This window comes from Ruditapes philippinarum, unplaced genomic scaffold (assembly GCF_026571515.1).
Source record: "Ruditapes philippinarum isolate M1 unplaced genomic scaffold, ASM2657151v2 ctg9767_1_1_1_1, whole genome shotgun sequence".
NCBI classification, from domain to species: domain Eukaryota; kingdom Metazoa; phylum Mollusca; class Bivalvia; order Venerida; family Veneridae; genus Ruditapes; species Ruditapes philippinarum.
The window spans coordinates 13,633-32,412 of NW_026861742.1; the positions used below are offsets into that span (position 1 = coordinate 13,633).

At 29.5% G+C, this 18,780-nt stretch overlaps 1 protein-coding gene across 1 annotated transcript; it reads right to left on the reverse strand.

Annotated features, from left to right (window-relative positions):
* Positions 1–13,920: 13,920 nt before the first annotated feature.
* Positions 13,921–18,410, reverse strand: LOC132716669 (GTPase IMAP family member 9-like). The gene is made up of 3 exons (XM_060699989.1): positions 18,267–18,410; positions 17,348–17,478; positions 13,921–14,970 (listed from the first exon to the last, which is right to left on the reverse strand). The coding sequence occupies exons 1-3, from the start codon at positions 18,286–18,288 to the stop codon at positions 14,035–14,037; spliced, it is 1,089 nt and encodes a 362-aa protein (XP_060555972.1). The 5' UTR covers positions 18,289–18,410; the 3' UTR covers positions 13,921–14,034.
* Between the last annotated feature and the right edge of the window lie 370 nt (positions 18,411–18,780).

Sequence of the window (18,780 nt, forward strand, 5' to 3'; positions counted from 1 at the left end):
AAATATGTAATTTAGACCAACTTCACAACGACAAAAATGAGTAAAAAGACACATCAAGAGAAGTAGAGAAGTTGTAATGAAAAAGAAAACAATATTCTGGTGTAATCGTTTTCTATCTTAGGGAAAGGATGAGTAAAAATCAAATTTTATAGGATGCAAATTCAAATATTTCAAAAGGAAGGTAGCACTTGTAACTTACATATGAAGATGCTAAAGTTAAGAATCATTCAAATTGTTTTTTTTTGCCTTAGGGTTTCAGTTCAAATGTTTGGGTAAAAATTGCTCTTCTGTTTTTTCTCAAAAAAAACACATGGATTTAGAGATTTATTAGTGTCATATTTTACACCAAATTGTAGCTGATGAAATTATCTTTTGGAATATAAACTTAGATTTCTGATAGAAATAGTGATTTTGTAGAAATTTTGCACAAAGTGTTTTTTTTTTCTTTGTCTGTATTGGTTTGGATTTACCTAGACATATTTACTTGATTGTACCTGTGTTAAATTGATCGGAGTGAATTATTGGATTAAGTCAAACAAAGGATTAACTTTTATAATAGACACACTATACAAGATTATACAAAAGAAAACTGTAAACTGATCAGGAGTATCCATCTGCAGGTCAAAGGTTTGAACCTCTTTTCCTGGCCATTCATTTTTTTTGTTTATAATTGAATACAATAGAATAGAATGTCAAATAGAGGACAATGTCAGACATTGGGTAATACCAAGCATAATTGCCAACAACAACATAACTCATTGAAAGGGAAATCAAATACAGATGAACCACCTCTTAAAAATACAAGAACTCATTCTGATGCGAGTGAAGAGAGCAATACTAGTATGCTTGGTGTGTCCGTTATTCAAACACAACTAGATGAAATGAATGAAAGTCTTAGTGAAGTAAAAAAGAATCTGGAGCATGTTCTTAAAAAGGAGGATATTGAAGCTCCGATTAAATCAACTGTTTGTAACATTATAATGGATAAACTTGAAAAAAAGATGCATGAAGATATTGAGAACAAGGTTCAAGAAAAAAACAAAACACTTAAATGAAAAAAATGACTCTATTAGTTTTGAAAATCAACAATTGACAGACCAGCTAAAATCTACATCAACAACCCTACAAAAACAGATAAATGACTTAGAAGAACAAATCCAACACAATGAAAAGAGAAGTAAGGATGCTTTGAAAAACTCCAACTATAATGAACAATACTCACGTAAAAATAATGTAAAAATAATGGATGTTCCAGAAGATGAAGGTGAGAGTAACAGCAACCTGTTGACAAACGTATGTGATATTTTTGCTACACAGAATGTAGAGTTAGCTAAAAATGATAATGGTTTTACACCGTATCCCAACAAGGAAGGGTGGAATACGACCAGTGCTTATGAAAACCATGAATAACAATGTTAAGTCCAGATTGATTAAAAAAGGAAGAAATGAAAAAGATTGGTCATAGACTGGTAGATGATGTCACATCAGCCGACACTGGTTTGATCAACCGCCTACAACTACATTCTGATATAGAAAGTGCTTGGTACTTTAATGGTTCTGTCTATGGAATGACACACACCAAAAATCGCATTAAGTTTGACCTACATGACAACATGAATGAAGTTATTGCTGCATCCAAAGCCCATTCTAACAGTGGAAGGAGATATAGTGAACTCAAACAGACAAGTATAAACATTGTATATTATAAAACATTTCTGTCTGTTCTGATGTGTTTGTTTTCTCTCTGTTTGAACATGTTTTCTTTATGTTTTGTTTTTTTCTTTCTTAACAAAAAACAATAATGAGGTTTGTTATTGAATCCTTAGAATAAATATTTATTTCTAAAGACCATTTAACTATTTCTATGGTACCTTACAAATTTCATTCTAGTGTAACAGTTAATGTTTTTTTTTTTGTTTTTTTTTTTTAAATACATGTGAATCATAAATATGTGCAAGATTAATCCTACTATTGGGAAAACCAAGGTAAGCCAAAATGCATAAAATTTAGTGCTATTTTTAGAACAAACTAGGTTTTCCAATAAATTTACAGCTATATCCAATTATAGAGTACTCAGCTTTTTATAAATCTGTGACTTGTGTGTACTGTGTTTTTTTGTGTGTAAAAGATTGAACGTTAATTTATTAATAACGCTGTTTATTTTTGTTTTGCTAATATATCATTTTATTTGTATGTTGTTGAGGCTTGAAGTGTTGTTTTATTTGGTTTATATAATATTAGTCAAATGTTCCTTGAATTGTATTAATAGAAGGAAAGGTATAAATGAATCAATATACAATCGGTAGTCTCAAAATTTTCTGTTACAATTGCCGTGGTTTAAATGATAGTATTAAAAGACGTGATGTGTTAAATCCTTTTCAATTTAAAGAAGCTGATATACTTTGTCTGCAAGAAACCCATTTTATAAAAGATATAGAAAAGAAAATTTATTCTGAGTGGAATGGTTTATGCTATTTTAGTCATGGAAAATCAAATGCCGAGGGTGTAGCAATTTTATTTAGAAACAATCTAAATATTAAAATTAATTCAGTTAAAACTGATGATAATGGATGTTATATAATTTTACAGGTATTGTTTCACTTTTCAACTTTTATATTAGTCAATGTTTGTGCACCTTACATAGATAGTCCAAATTTTTTTAAAAGTATTTTTGATGATATTGATACCTTTAATGAGAACGACTCCCTAATAATTTGTGGAGACTTTAATCTAGTACAAAATCCTGAATTAGATTATCATAATTATAAATCAAGAAATAGTAATATTAAGGTTAGGAATGTTTTACTAGATATTATTGAAGAAAACAAACTTGTTGACCCATTTAGAGAGTTACATGGTGATGTCAAAAAATATACATGGCGACACACAAATCCTATACAGCAAGGTAGACTAGATTATTTTCTATTGTCAAGTGATTTGTATCAATATGTAAGAAAATGTGATATTGATATGAGCTATAAGTCTGACCATTCAATAATATATTTAGATATTTGTTTTGTTCATGTGACTCATGGAAAAGGTTTATGGAAATGTAATAATGCTCTTTTACAGGATATTGATTTTTTGAATATTATTAATGAGAAAATAAATGAAATAAAATTACAATATTGTTTACCAGTATATAATATTAATATTGATTATGTGTTGAATATAAAAAATAATGACATAGAGTTTGTTATTTCTGATGATCTTTTTTTTTTTAGAAACGCTTCTTATGGAAATAAGGGGTAAAACCATTTCTTATAGCTCTTTTAAGGTCAAAGAAAGAAATATGTTTTAAAAACAACTTATGGATCAAATTATTTATATTGAGCAACATTTGACAACAATAAAGAAAAGCTTTTATATTTACAGAATGAGCTAAATGAGATAAGATCCAACAAAATAAGAGGAGCTATGATTAGGTCAAGGTCAAAATGGATAGAATGTGGAGAAAAACCTTCTAATTATTTTTAAGTTAGAAAAATAACATTGCTCAGAAAAAGTCATACCTTTTATAGAAATGGATGATAGAACATTTATTTATGACCAAAAGGATATATTGGAAAAAACTTGTTCACATTATGAAAATTTATATAATGAGGTAAATATAACTGCAGAATCAAACATTGATAGCGAACTAAGAAATTGTGTAGTTACTAAGTTGACAAATGACGAATCACTTAATCTTGAAGGTTTACTCTCATATGATGAAGTTTCTTTAACATTAAAAAATATGAAAAATGATAAAAGCCCGGGTTGTGATGGCTTTCCACCATTTTTTTTTAAAACGTTTTGGAACAGAATCGGACATTTTGTAGTTAGGGCTATAAATTATGCTTATAATGTAAATACATTTTCAAGAAGTCAAAAACTAGGAACAATCACATGTATTCCAAAAAAGAAAATAAAGCAAAACAATTTTTGAAAAACTGGAGGCCAATAACTTTATTAACTGTTGTTTATAAATTGGAATCTGGTAGTATAGCAAATAGAATTAAAGGTGTTTTAGATATTTTAGTGTCAAAAGATCAAACTGGATTTGTTAAAGATAGATATATTGGAGAAATTACTAGATTATTGTATGATATAATGAAATATACTGAAGATAATAATATACCTGGTTTAATTATGATGATCGATTTCGAAAAAGCCTTTTATTATCTTTTAAATTTATAGAAAAATGTCTTTAACTGTTTTATTTTGGTCCTATGTTAAGGAAATGGATATCATTTTTTTTATACAATACTGAAACTTGTTTTATTCTAAATGGATTTTTTATCTACATTCTTCAAAGTTAAACGAGGCTGTATGCAAGGTGATCCAATTTCACCGTATATTTTCATTTTATGTGCAGAAATATTAGCTATTAAAATAAAACAATGTAACGATATTAAATATATACGTATAGATAATGAAGAATATAATATAGCATAATTTGCAGATGATACATCACTATTGTTAGATGGTTCTGAAAAATCATTAAATAATGCTCAAAAATTGTTGAATATATTTTCATAAAAGTAAATTTTGATAAAACCAAAGTCATTTGGATAGGTTCCCTCAAGTACAATACTAGATCAATCAAGACAAATGGAAACTTACACAGTTTAAATTGCTAGGTTTGATATTTGTACATTTATGTATAAATAAGATATGTACATTTAGACAAAATGATTGATTTGAATTTTTTATGAAAAACTACAAAAGGTAAAAAAAGTATAAGTCATTGGAAAAAAAAGAATGTTGACACCAATAGGTAAAGTCACTGTTGTTAAGTCTATTTTACTTCCGTTATTTACCCATTGTTTTACAAGTTTGCCAACTCCTAGTGCAGTATTTTTAAAGACCCTCAATGATATATTTTATGACTTTATATGGGGAGGCAAGGCAAAAATAAAGCAATCAGTTATGACAAAGACATACAACGAAGGTTGTCTTAACATGGTTGATATTTATAGTTATATACACTGATTAAAGATAAAATGGCTTAAAGGGTATGTTAGTAATAGTGATGGAAAATGCTTTAACCTTGTAAAATCACTGTTTAATATGGATAAAAATTTTGATACTGGAAAATTGTTCTGTGAATTGATTATTAATAAGATTAAGAATAAATTCTGGATTGATGTATTGAAAGCCTATGTTGTACTAATTGATAAGCTTTATATTGATGATATTAAACAAGTATTACATATGCCACTATTTTATAACGGTTACCATAAATTGTTAACAGGAAGTAATATTGTTTTCATTAAATCTTTATATGATCATGGATTTAGATTTGTAAAGGATATTTTAAACCAACATGGAGAATTTTTAGACTTAAGTTACATAGAACACATTACATGTAAACCAATTAATTTTATACAGTATCAAAGTTTGAAATTGGCAATAAAAAGATACACACAAAACCTTAATATTTGTATTCAAAATGACTTACTGTATGTTCAGTATCCTATTATAAGTTGTTACATCAAACCTATCATAGTTGTCAATAACAATCATAAATTATGTTTATGAAACCATGGTAAAAACTATAGAGGTACCAACATGCCAAGAAAAATGGATATCTTACTTTGGAGACAATTCCTTAAATTGGCAGTTTATATATGGTTATGTATTTAAATGTACTAAAGATTCATACTTACAATGGGTTCAGACAAGAATTATTCACAGAATATTGGCAATAAACTCTCTTTTATTTGAAATGAAAACAGTTAATTTTAACATGTGCACTTTTTGTGACAGTCAAGAAGAAACACTTATACATTTATTTTGGGAATGCAACAAGATTCAGCCAATATTTCAGTTTCTGAAAGAAAATATACATAACTTTGATACCTTTTTTAATTGTAAATCTTTTATTCTTGGCTGTGAATTAAATGACTATAGATATGATATTTTATATTTAGAATTAAAAAGATATATATATATTTGTCTAAGCGAAAAAAATTGTTACCTACTTGTACTAGTTTTAAAAATAGCTTGAAATTAGCTTGGAATATTTATAAAAATATAAATTTGACAAAAGAAGAAATCAATAGATGGGCAATTGTTAAATCTCTTATTGTGTAACTGAAAAAACTACATCAAAATTTGGTAATTCCACTAATATAAAAGAAAACAACTTCTGCGCATACAAGATATTTCTTTTAGATGTTATTTTATGCTTTTCTTTCTTCCTTTTATAAACTAAATAAATGATATAGATATTAATCTTATTAATTACATGTATATGTGTTAACTGTTTAATCATTATGCAATGTGATATAATGACATAATGTATATGATTTGTTTGATATATATGTTGATATGCTTGTATATATGATTTGATTGATATATACATTATGATTAAATTGTATTTGCAATACACGTAAAGTATGATGGGGATGCCCTCGACCCCTTCAATCTATTACGAGGAAAATAAACGGGGTAACCCAGTTGGTGCCTCACAAAAAAAGAATCATTTATACAATTATCAGCTAACATAAGTCTGAATATAGGTATCTTAGAAAATGTGGTGATAGTCCTCAAAATATAGGTGATTGTTGTATAATATGATATACTCTATTATTTTCTCAAGTCGCGTGGTTTTAACGAGTTGGTTGATACAAGTTTGATAGCTTTTGTAGTTAGAAAAAACTTATGTATTTTCAATGTTGCTCTTGCGATTACTGACGATAGTACACTTATATGCCTAGACATACATGTTGTGGGTGATGATGATATGGGACAAGTAACTGAAGCCTATAGAAAATTCAGCTTATATACAGTAACGTTTTCAGTAAAATGATCTAAGCAACATTTTTGGGAGAAAATTCCTGAAAAAAGATAGGAATTGTAAATAAATTTGAAGTTTAAATTCGATCCTTTAATAAATAAAGAAGTTATCGTGCAGTATTATTTTGTTAGGAACATTGTAAGTTTAAAGCAGAGCCATTTCTGGAAATAAGGGTGCTAGAATTATATATATATCATCTTACCATATGGGCTATTATTAGATATATAAATATATTAAATTCGAAGTAAATCCCTAGTGCATGTAGTAACAAGTTATAGTGCAATATTATATTCTCAAGACACATAAAAGAAAGTTTTACAATACGGGTACCAGCATAAAAACTTTATCTTTATCACATATGATGTAATTGATGATAGAAACGACTATTTGATGTTAAATGTAAAACCCCCGGTGAATAAAGTAAAAAGGAAAACAAGTCTTTTGAAAAAGAAAATATGCAAAGTAGAGATTATTGTTAAAATAAAAGTGCAATAGTTACGAGCTTTGTGCAATAGTTACGAGCTAACGAAATAAAGAATAAAATTTAAAAACATATTTTACTTTGTTAGAAAACTTGCAGCCGACGTGGTCCAGACAGACGCCGAGGTGGTAAGGAGTGCTCCTCATATATTTCGTATAGTCGGGCAAATAAGAAACAATATTCTTTGTTTAAACAATGTTTTTTGTTGTTTTTTTGTTGTTTAAGGAAGACAATTTATTATGATGAAAATTTGCAAATAAGTGGCAAATCATCGTTTTAGATCATGAGATACTCAAAAGATCCATTAAGATGTATTTCATTTTGAAACAAGGTATGTATGAATAAATAACTAATACAGCACTCAATTTAACTCTCCAAATTTAGAGGAAGTTCTTAAAGATCCTGTATGTTGTACTTAAGGTTGTAACCACACTTAAGTGAACTTTTATATATGTTTATACTTACGCTTCTCAAACAATTTTCAAACATCGAATGATATGTAAAATATGTACTGCAAATATTTGTCTCCATTATATGTAATCATTGAAATTGACTTAGACATTATAGAAAATAAAATTCTAATTACGTCCCTTTATTTTACATAAACTGTAAATTGGTAATATCTTTTTGGAACTTACAATATCGATAAATCTTTATTTGAGCACTATATTTATGACCATATAAAACCATAAAAAATGAGTTACATGATCTTTTAAAGTGTGTCAAGCTAAATAATTGTCGAAATTTACTAAAAATCTCACAAAATCTTTATAATCATATTGCTTTCATATTCTTATCATCAAATCTGGAGAGGAATAAGCAAAGCTAAAAGTGTATCTATTATAATTTAACACATATGTTAAAAGAAAGTAGTTATCCGAACCAAAAATATTCATCGTCAATATTTCAGTACGTTTAGTTAATATTATTCGGTTAATACTCCACGCGCTTGATAGAAATTTTTCATCGAATTCCATTCTATCGATTTACTCAGAACATTGGCATAATGTTATTAAATATGCATAAAATACTCTAGTAATTAATAAATATGTACATTATATTCAAATAACTGTTAAAATGCACATATAATTCTAATATGTATTATCTATGTTAATAACTAATAAATGTTCTTTAACTAATAAGTAATAAATAAATATAAACTATTCTAATAAATAATGAACTTACACAAATTATTCTTACATTTGATCAATATGCACACAATTTTCTAATAATGTATTACTCTATTCACAGCATATTCCAACGATTTCAAAACGCATATTAGCTTCGTATCTACCGTGACTACGATGTAATGTTGAAATTCCTACGCGTGTATCAAACGATAATTTTATGAAAGTCAAGGTAAAAAGTTAAGTTAGAATGTATTAAAAGAAGTGCATGTCTTTTTCCGGTTCGAATAATTTATATTAGGTTACTAAGTAATAAATCTGACTTGACTTCAGATCTACTTATTTCTTTTACATAGATCTGATGACGACCGTATATATTTCGCATCCTTTATAATTCGGATTTCCCGAGAAAGGTATTTTAAGCCATGCAATCAAACCAGTTTTTACTTTTGCATTAAAAGTATCAAAATACCGTTATGCGTGGGAGTTAAACAAACTGTTGATTTTTGATAGAAAAAAAATAAATCTTTGACGTATTCTTTTACAAATTAACTTGAAATAATGGAGTCAATTTTTAATGGGCAAGATTGTTTTGTCAGTTTACCTGTCGGCCATATGGACAAAGCCATGTCTGTTTTCAAAATCGTTAAAATTACCCTCTCAGTATTGGTTTTCCCGGGATAAAAAATAGAAACCACATCGCTTTCAAAATTATAAAAGCTCGATTGGCAGTGCGAAAGGTAAACAGAAATGATTTCGTATTTGGCCATGGTTAGATCTAAAAGCGGAATGTTATTTAGAGCTGATTTTATTCAGATTGCTAAGTTATGAAATACAATACACTCGCTACTAGTATATTTAGTAACACTACCAACTCTGAATATCAGATAACAAAAGTTAATCTTTTTCTTCCTCATCTTTTTTTTATTTTGTTTCAAACGCATAAAGACATAATTCGGTTTTTATGATGATCCTTTATTAAGGTAAATGTATATGTCATTATTGCATTCCTAAAAGATTAAGAAGAAAATGAAAATCTTAACATACCCGAATCAATACTGCTTATATCGTTTGTCGCCATTACTAATGAACATTATATCAGAAGTTGTGTTTAAAATGCCTCCACGCCTAGTTGATTTCGTGATTTGGACGTGACTCAAGTGCAGTATGAAATGAAAATAATTATCAATCAGGTTAAGTATTGTTAAATTGTACCCTGATAAATAAAAAGACAGACGAAACAAATAAAATTTATCAATTTGAAAATACTACAAGGTATCTTGATTTACATGTAAATCCCGATGTTATATTTTATTGATTTCTTCTTTCCCACTGGTTGTGTGTTAACATGTTTTGTTATTTTTACACCCCCTCGTACAATTTAGAAAGCCTATTGTTTCGATGCCCTTCTACATGAAAACATTATTTCCAATGGAAATTATTAATAATTAGTATAGTTTTACTATCTTTTGTTTGTTTGTTTAAGGCTAAATTTATTTTTATTTTAATTAAAGTCTCACTATTGAAGTGTTTTTGATGGCCAGATTCTATAATATTTTATTCGTTCAACTGCCATTTTTGTACATGACCGATTAAATAAAGATAAAGGAGTTACTATAGTTATACTTAAACCTAATCCGCTAATAGGGAATGATAGACCACAGAACTATCAATATATTATTGTGTCAAATTGAGTACACAGTTAAAAGGCATACACGACATTGCTTGTAAATATGTTTCGAATAAATCACACCATTTACAGAATGTTTCGGCGATGCATATCTTTTCTAAATGACATATCATACATAGATAAAGGGTGCTATATAGTTATTTTTGTTCTTGATGATCAAGGGGATATTATTTTGTGATAATTTGACCAATATTGGTAAGCCAAATGTGCCAAACGCTTATGGTAGTCAAGAGCAGTTTTGCATATGGAAGGATGTGCATTTTTCAGACTGTTTAAATGAAATAAAAGAAGAAATAGAGGCGATATTTGACGATTGGTATATTGAATGAATTTAAAGTATGTTATACTTTTTTTTTGAAAGTTATTAAACAATTTCAGCTTTGTTTTTGCTCTACACAGTCTTGATAATGTAGGAATTGTACGCAAATAAAATTGAGATTCCACATTGTAAAGATTTCTTAGAAAGTAGCCGCTTCATTGAAAAAAATGTGAAATTTCATTTTCATAATTTTCAACGTGAAATTGATCAAAATTTTCACAAATGAATCAGTTATCCCTCAAATGCATAGAACATTTCCTAAGGAGGTAGAAGCGACTTTTTAGTCACACTTGCGCTATCACTGTCATATCAAACGTATATAGTTAAATTGAGCCACCAGGAAAATTTCAATATATACTCCCCCGTTAAAGTATGCATACTTTGTTTTTCAAACGGGGAAGTTTATTGAAATAAATAAGAATATCTACATATCTGAATTAATACTTCACTTTTCCTTTGTCGACATTGTTTATAGCTAAATATTATATATAAGATGTTATATCATATAGTTTAATATATATTTCTCATTGCTAAATATCCTAACAGTAACTGTTAAATCTTTAAAAGAAACCTTCAATATTGTATATACATTTGTCATTCGACAAAAGTATAGCGTCAGGTCTTTACAAGTAGTTAGATACGTAGCACGCATGCGTCCGACTGAAGTACAGTATAAAGTTGAAAAATAAATCTGATTTAAACATTATCGCGGTTTGACTACATTAAAAAGTTATACCATTCAATTCATCTCATAGTCCTCTACACGTACCTGCAGAAATTGTGTATTATAACGTTAGTAAGATTCTTTGTTTGCTCTAGTTCTCCTGTTTGATCACACTAATTCTAAAGACAATGCAAAAGCTCTGTATACACGCACTTTTGATTATTTTGTTGGCAAATTATATTTGTGCATGGAAAATAGAGAAATAACAAGTAGAAAAAATATAACTGTATAAAGTTAATCATAAGTTTCGTAAATAAATATTTCTCTATTTAAAAGAAAAAATTCGTATTCCCCGTACTATTTGTTAAACATTGTACTTAACATTTGCATGTGAGGTCATGTAAATTCAAATCAGTGTGCATTTTTACAGGATAAAGCAGGGAATAACAAGAGACGATAAACAAAAGATGATAAACAAGAATTTAACAAACAAGAGATGATGAACAAACAAAGAGGATAAATATGAGACCATAAACATGGGATTAGACAATATGACTCACAGCCTAACAATGAGTGTGTCCTGTATAAATAAATAAATAATTAATAAATAAATAAGTAAATAAATAAATAAATGCATTTATTTATTGTTGTTTTCTACGCAATATCATATTTAACTTTATAAAGTTTCAGTACAAAGTATCTTATTTCTCTTAATCAAGCAAATATTAGGATAAAATGTGCATTTTTGGCCCATTTACAAAAATCGATTTACCGCTTTTGAAAAACACATTCAAGTTTAAGGTCACGTTTTTATGGTAAAGATTTTATTGATATATATCAATGAAAGGCTTTTGAAATTATTAGAAACTAAATTTACTTACATTTTGTCCCTGTACATTTTAGGTGTCTGAAGGACTTGTTTATATAATGACAAAATAAAAGGTTAAACACTTTAATTTCCTTTCAGTTTTAAAATGAAAATGCTGCATGTAGCTTTTATTGCTCAAATCTTTATATGAATCAATAATATGGACAGTTGAAATATCGTTTTATTTTCAAAGCAATATATGTTTTACCGTTAGTCTTCTGGGTATGTTAATTATTAGCCTTTTTCTAGGCTCAATCTATGATTTCCGAAATAAATATTGTGTCCTCAAGGGACTTTAAAATGTATTTTGTACATTACATTTGCAGTGTTGAAAAGGTAATAGTCGTAGATTGAATGCGTAATCATTGCACATGGTTATGAAGTTTTAACGGCTTATCAAATGTGAGCATTGTTCCTAAAATCTCCTTTACCCTAGGTGGTCCAGTGCAGTAGAATAAATAAATTAAACGAGACTTACCTGGAAGTTAAGTCCAATAATTATTCTACTGCTACTGGACCACATGGTTTAACGCCCACCGGGTTACTTTTCCCATATGAATAAGCCATTTTCGCATTTAACATAATTATGTATGCTCTGAAAGTCTGCTTGGTCATCTGATAAGATCATATGTTAATCTCATTAAACCCTGTGGTCCAGTAGCAGTAGAATAATAATTGAACTTCAAATTCCAGGTAAGTCTCGTTTCATTTATTAATTTGGACAGTTAAGATATTTTTAAGTTGACAGAAAATCGAAACAGTTTCCATAGAAATACTACCGTATTGTTATCTTAAATAGTCTTGTCGAGGAAATATTGAGGGGCGTACTTCGCAAAAAAATCTCCTCATTAAACTGATAACGATTGAGAAACTGCACCTTTTAACTTTGATATCTCCAGTATTGACGTAGATTTTGCTGTACAATTTATGTAGTTCAACATATTGTATACAAAGCTATCGGTTACAAAATCATAATCAGAAATATGTTCAGCATATTCTTACAAAATATTACAAAAAAACAACAAGTCATTGAAAAACTACATAAAACACAGATATGCTATTTATGCTTTACCTGAGACTCTACGTGGCTAGCTTTATAATGTCGATGGCGTCGAATCTTATTTAGACGCCGTTTGAAGTATAGGCGATATGTGTACGATATCACTACCTGTTCATATCTTTGTTCAAAATAATTTCATCCTCTCTCAATGAATATATTGTTGTAATTATACTGTTATATAATGCCACAATAGCAGCTGCAAGTAGGATCAGAGTCCCGTTTTCTTTAGCTACGTGGCAAAATAAACTGGAGCCATGTCAAGAGAATACGAGTTATTTGATACATATTGTATAAATGACATTCATTTTATAGATAGATTGCAAGCTTTATTTATCTTAAGCGTTTTGTGGAAAAAAAAAATTCAAATTTTTTACAAAAAGCAATTACAATCAATGTAATATTCAACACACAGTACATTGTTTACCTATATTCTCTATATAAATCAAAATGTGCTATAATTTCAAACTGACACGAATTTTAAAATTGCTTGCTGCCATCCAAAGTTAAATGTCTTAACGATCAACTGAATAATTGACGTTTTCCCGCCGGTTTAGCAATAATAGTAAAACAACTGGCAACACCGCAAAATATGTTGTTTTAAAATCGCAACATCCAGATTACGTCAAACTTTACACAAATACTACAGCATTCAGCATATCCAACAGTGGCTTCGTACGAGATTTTTCCCTGAATTTAGACATCATGATACTGAATATGTGTCGTAAAATCTTCGTGCGTAACTATTGCCATAGACTCGCATGGGGCATTGCAATTAGTACAAAATACTTTTTTCTTACTAGTCTTTTTAATAACATATGTTCGATTTGTTTCAATGTTTAAACTCAGTTATTTTGGCTTATACTGATTATAGCACATTTTCTTCGTTCATAACTTATACCATATATAATTTGAAAAATAAACAATACATTTAAGAATAAAAGGGTATAAATGTCAATCAGTGAAATGCGTAAGGGATGAAAGTTTTACACATTTCAAAATGCAGGAGAAAAATATACCACCCCAAACCATTTAGCAAGAGGTTTAAATAATTGTGCAAGAAGTGAGTCCAGACATCATCCTTCTGGAAAACGCAATAAACCCATTTATCTCTTCGTCTGTTTCGTCACTGTTTACTTTCGTTTTTAAATCTGTTAATTTGTCATCAGAGTCGGAATAATTTGTATAACTGACATCCTTGACAGGATTCTGTGTTTCAGATATTGCCTCAGAAGTTGACTTTAGTAATGCGTCTGCAGGATTTTCATATGGTTTGTCTGTGAGTGCATCAATTATTTTCAAATTTCCTTTACTGCTGCTATTCGTTCTAACCATGTTACTTTCTGTCTCTGCAACGACATTGGACACCGAACTTGTTTCAAGATGTTCTTCTCGAATATGGCTTACTGTTTCTTTCTGAATCTTTGCTAAAGTCATATCCGAAACCTTCTTAGAAACAAATAGTAGCATGCTTTTGGAGAGTGATAACTGTTTCTCTGCATACCATATAGTAATTGTGTATGCAACATTAGAAAAGCTCTTATTTTCATTTTCGGCTATTATCCGTTCCACCATATCAAAAATACCTATTACTTGGTTGCAAGTTGAACGGCCATTTTTACATTTGTTTTGGAGGGGAACAACACGCCCATTACAATCATTAACTAACTCCGTTAACTTTTTGTGTGGTCGCACTTGTAAAAATTCGTTCATTTCTTCCCTTGTGCTAGTATCCGTTAGAATCACAAATGAATGGTTTTTGACATTTTCACCAAACCAATTGAAAAATATATCTTTCGTTTCCTGAATCTCTTCTGTGAATTTGTCTCTCTTCAACACAAACGCAATTGCATGGAACCCAGGTGTAGTTAAAAGCAGGGATCTGATTAGCTCCTTGTGAATTGCTTCGTTATCATTTGCTGTATCAAATATTCCAGGTGTATCCACTACTTGCAAATTTCTGTTCAAGCGATTGGCAGCCTAAAAATTGTTCAAATCATACAATATTTCTTAACTATGTTATTTGTAGAGCGTTCGTGGCCAAATGATTTAGGTCGTTGACTTAAAATCACTTGCCTTAATTTTTCGCTGTGGGTTCGAATCCCGAAAGGGACTTTGTATCTTTTCATTTGGAGAAGCTATCCAGATAGCCTACGGAACGTCGGTAGTTCTACGCAGGTGCCTGTTCGTGCCTGACAAAATTTACGGTAAGTCACATGAAGTCTTCCTCCACAAGTTAAGCTGGAACGTGGCCATATGACATAGAATTTATCGGTATGATGTAAACTCAAATCAAACAAATGATATTTGTAATTGTTATAACAATGCAGTAAAAACTCAATATTAGCTGACATCGGCATTGAGCAACTTAAACAATCTCATAGGTGAAGAACCGTTACATGAAGGATTGAGTTCTTATGATAACTTGTCAGGAGTTCGTGTAATTCCCGGACAATGTTAGGGATTTTGTAGGAAACTTTTGTAAATACCGAAGGAACACTCGTCAAATATGGTAATTTTCATCTATAAAAAGAGAGTATAAGGTGCTAAATTAAACTTTGTTGTTTAAGCCATATGATTTTTATTATTCAATAGCTGTGTAAGTCATTGTCAAATGTAATACGCTCGTCCTTTGCACGCACGAAAATTGGTTATATAATGTTGGTTTTGAGTGTACTTTTGTTCAATAGATATTGTATCACACCTCAATTTCTTGTGTTGTTTTTCTACCTTAATGTTTCTATTAAAAACATTTTTGCTTTTGCAGATTTCGTAGATCCTTAACTGAAAAGATAAATACACTCCGAATTAAATATTCAAGCATGTTGTCTTCATGTATAGATTATTCTTGACATTTAAGAGAAGATTAAGTCAATAGGAACTATGCCATCGGTCTGCAGTAGACGGGTAAATTGGTTTGAAGCAAATTGAAGCAGTATGCACTACCTGTATCTAACTTGAATGAGGTGGAGTTATCTTCGTGTATCAACAGATATTAAAATTTCTAAAATGTATACATTGTTGCCATAAAAACGTAGAAAATTCCATGAAACGATATGACAATACACAGAAAGTCTTAAATTATAGATAGAAGTCCCCTTAAGATTCATGCCGGTGATTGACCATGCTCCTTTCTTTATTAAATACGCTTACGCAATACGTGACTTACAGGATTCACCCGAGTATGGAAGGTTATTGCATACATTTTTGATAATCAAAATAAGGTTAAACTCAAGATTGGATACCATATCTTTAGAGTTAGTTTACTTTAAATTAAGTTGGCATGATTTGCTTTAAAATACTTATCCTAATGGATGTACTTACTTCGTTTGCTCGGACCCGGAGGACGCGTGCAATTTTTTTCGATAGATCGGTAGTTGATTAGAGCCAATATAAGTATGCATGTCTGTTATACGGAGCATAACTATATATTCATATCTTCACAAGAAAAAACTAATTGCTGCAAATTTAGAGTTTAAATTGAAGGGAAACGTAAGCCTATACACAGGAACGACATTCAGTGTATTCATGCGTATTCCAATAAAAGAATATCCCTTGAACTAAGATATTCTTAAAATTAACATAATTTAGCCAAATTTTTGTTCAAAGAATGGGCGTAATACATTTCATAATGATTTTCTTTCGTATCGTAACGATCTCAACGTTCTCCGGGAACTCCGTGTCAGTTATCACACGAACTCCTGACAAGTTATCATAAAAACTCCAACCTTTGTGTAACAGTTCCTCCCCTTCGAACTTATGTTAATGAAAAATTATTTATTTAAATAGATAGCAAAATGTAATAGAAAATATAAGATTTTAAATTCGGAATGCATTCCTATCAATTGCTAGTATGAAACAATCTGACGATCCTTTGAGGGACAATATTTTACATCAAAACTTTATAGGAATTTGAATTTAAGCTGATATTTAAACCCGTAAAAGCTTTACGATACTAACGCTTTTCAGTTGTAATGCATTCAAAGAACTCGACGCATGATGACTTTCTTCTAACATTGTTTGATTGCAAAAAACATAGTTTATTTTTAAGTTTATAAGAGCCAGCATTCGAAGTAAAAAGTAACAAAATGAATTAAATGCTTCCGTCCATTTACAGCCGATATGTCTATTTTACAATCGGTATTGTTCATTTTACAAACGGTACACTCTTAAATAAGTTATAATTGGTAACTTATTTGCTAGTGTGTGCATAATCTAGTTCAACAAGTGTGCCCATATCTTGCATAAATCTGGTATATACACGCAAACATTAAATCGGAAACAAAAATTATCAATGGAATATTTGGTCGATAAACTGACGTAAAATAGTTGTGATTTGTAAATCTTTCTTACTTACTTTGTACAGCCAACATTTTGATGTCGTAGATGTCGAAGTAGACGACACATTCGCATCGTCAGCACCAATCAAAGTGTTGCATGTTGAACTTTTCCCGTGACCAGTTCGTCCAACCAGCAATATTCGCAACTCTGAAACAATTTGTGATTTTTTATCAATTTTTAAACGCCTGCTTATAAGAAAATTAATTTTTATTGAATATCCAAAAAGTAATATAAAATATCTTAACAACTGTGAAAAATACGCGTACCTGTATCTGACTTTTTTCTGAATAATCCTTATCTTATCTTACCAGGCTATTTAAAAAATTTGCGTATGACAATTATTAAAATTGAAGTAAATTAATAATGCAATTTAACATCTAGTAAAATATATCTTTTCTTTTGTCTTCTCTTTCGAAATTTCTGAAGAAATCTAAAGGAAACAAAGACGGTATACAAAGTCTATCATTGTTATACATTTTGAAAGATACAGGTATATATCGAAGAAAAAAATCTTTTTCTAGCATAATTACAAGATAGGCTGACTAATTTCGAGATTTCAAAAGACTAAGTTCTGAGTCTTATTCACAACGTGTCTAAAGGAATTCTTATATGAGTATAAACAAACTTTTAACTATGAAATTACATTATTAAAAAAATAAGTCTTTCTTAAAAACAGTTGGTATTAGGCTAGTAACTAGTAGCTAGTATCGCTGCCATATCAATCCGTATATTGCTTCAAACAATTTGACAATCAGTACTTATTGCAAAAAATTGCAAATGTGCCGAAACAAACGCATTAACGTAATCTAATTCCTTTAACTGACACCAAAATTCATTATCTATTACCCCGTTAATGTATTACCACTTCTTTGTTTTGTTTTATCTTGCTTTTTTTTTCATACAAGCCAGTTTAACAAATGAGAATATCTACATACCGGGATTAATACTGCTCGCCATTATTTATAGCTAAGTAATATATAAAATTTTATCATATAGTTTAAATATTTGTTTCTCATCACTAAATATCCTAGACAAAAACTTCCTAATTTTATATATTTTTAACACACAATTCCACATTAAGTATGAAGTTAGGTCTGAACAAGTAATTGACATCGTATCACGCATGCGTCAGACTGAAGGACATTTTAAATTTGTAAACAGACAATAGAATACATAAAAAAGATATGTTGGTACAATTGAAAAGCACGTCTCAAATTACTCTACATGTCAGATCAATATTGTAAATTGTAACGTCAGCAAGATTTTGAGATTTTGTTTGTTCTTTTTCTTTTGTTTGATTACATCTTATAACAATATAAATGCTGTGTAAAATGGCACATTTCAGCCATATCATATTTGTGCACGGAAAATAGAAATAGATAGATAATAGGAAGAAAGAAGATCAAAAAGGTAGTTTAACTTGCCTTGATTACATTAAGTTATTCGAAA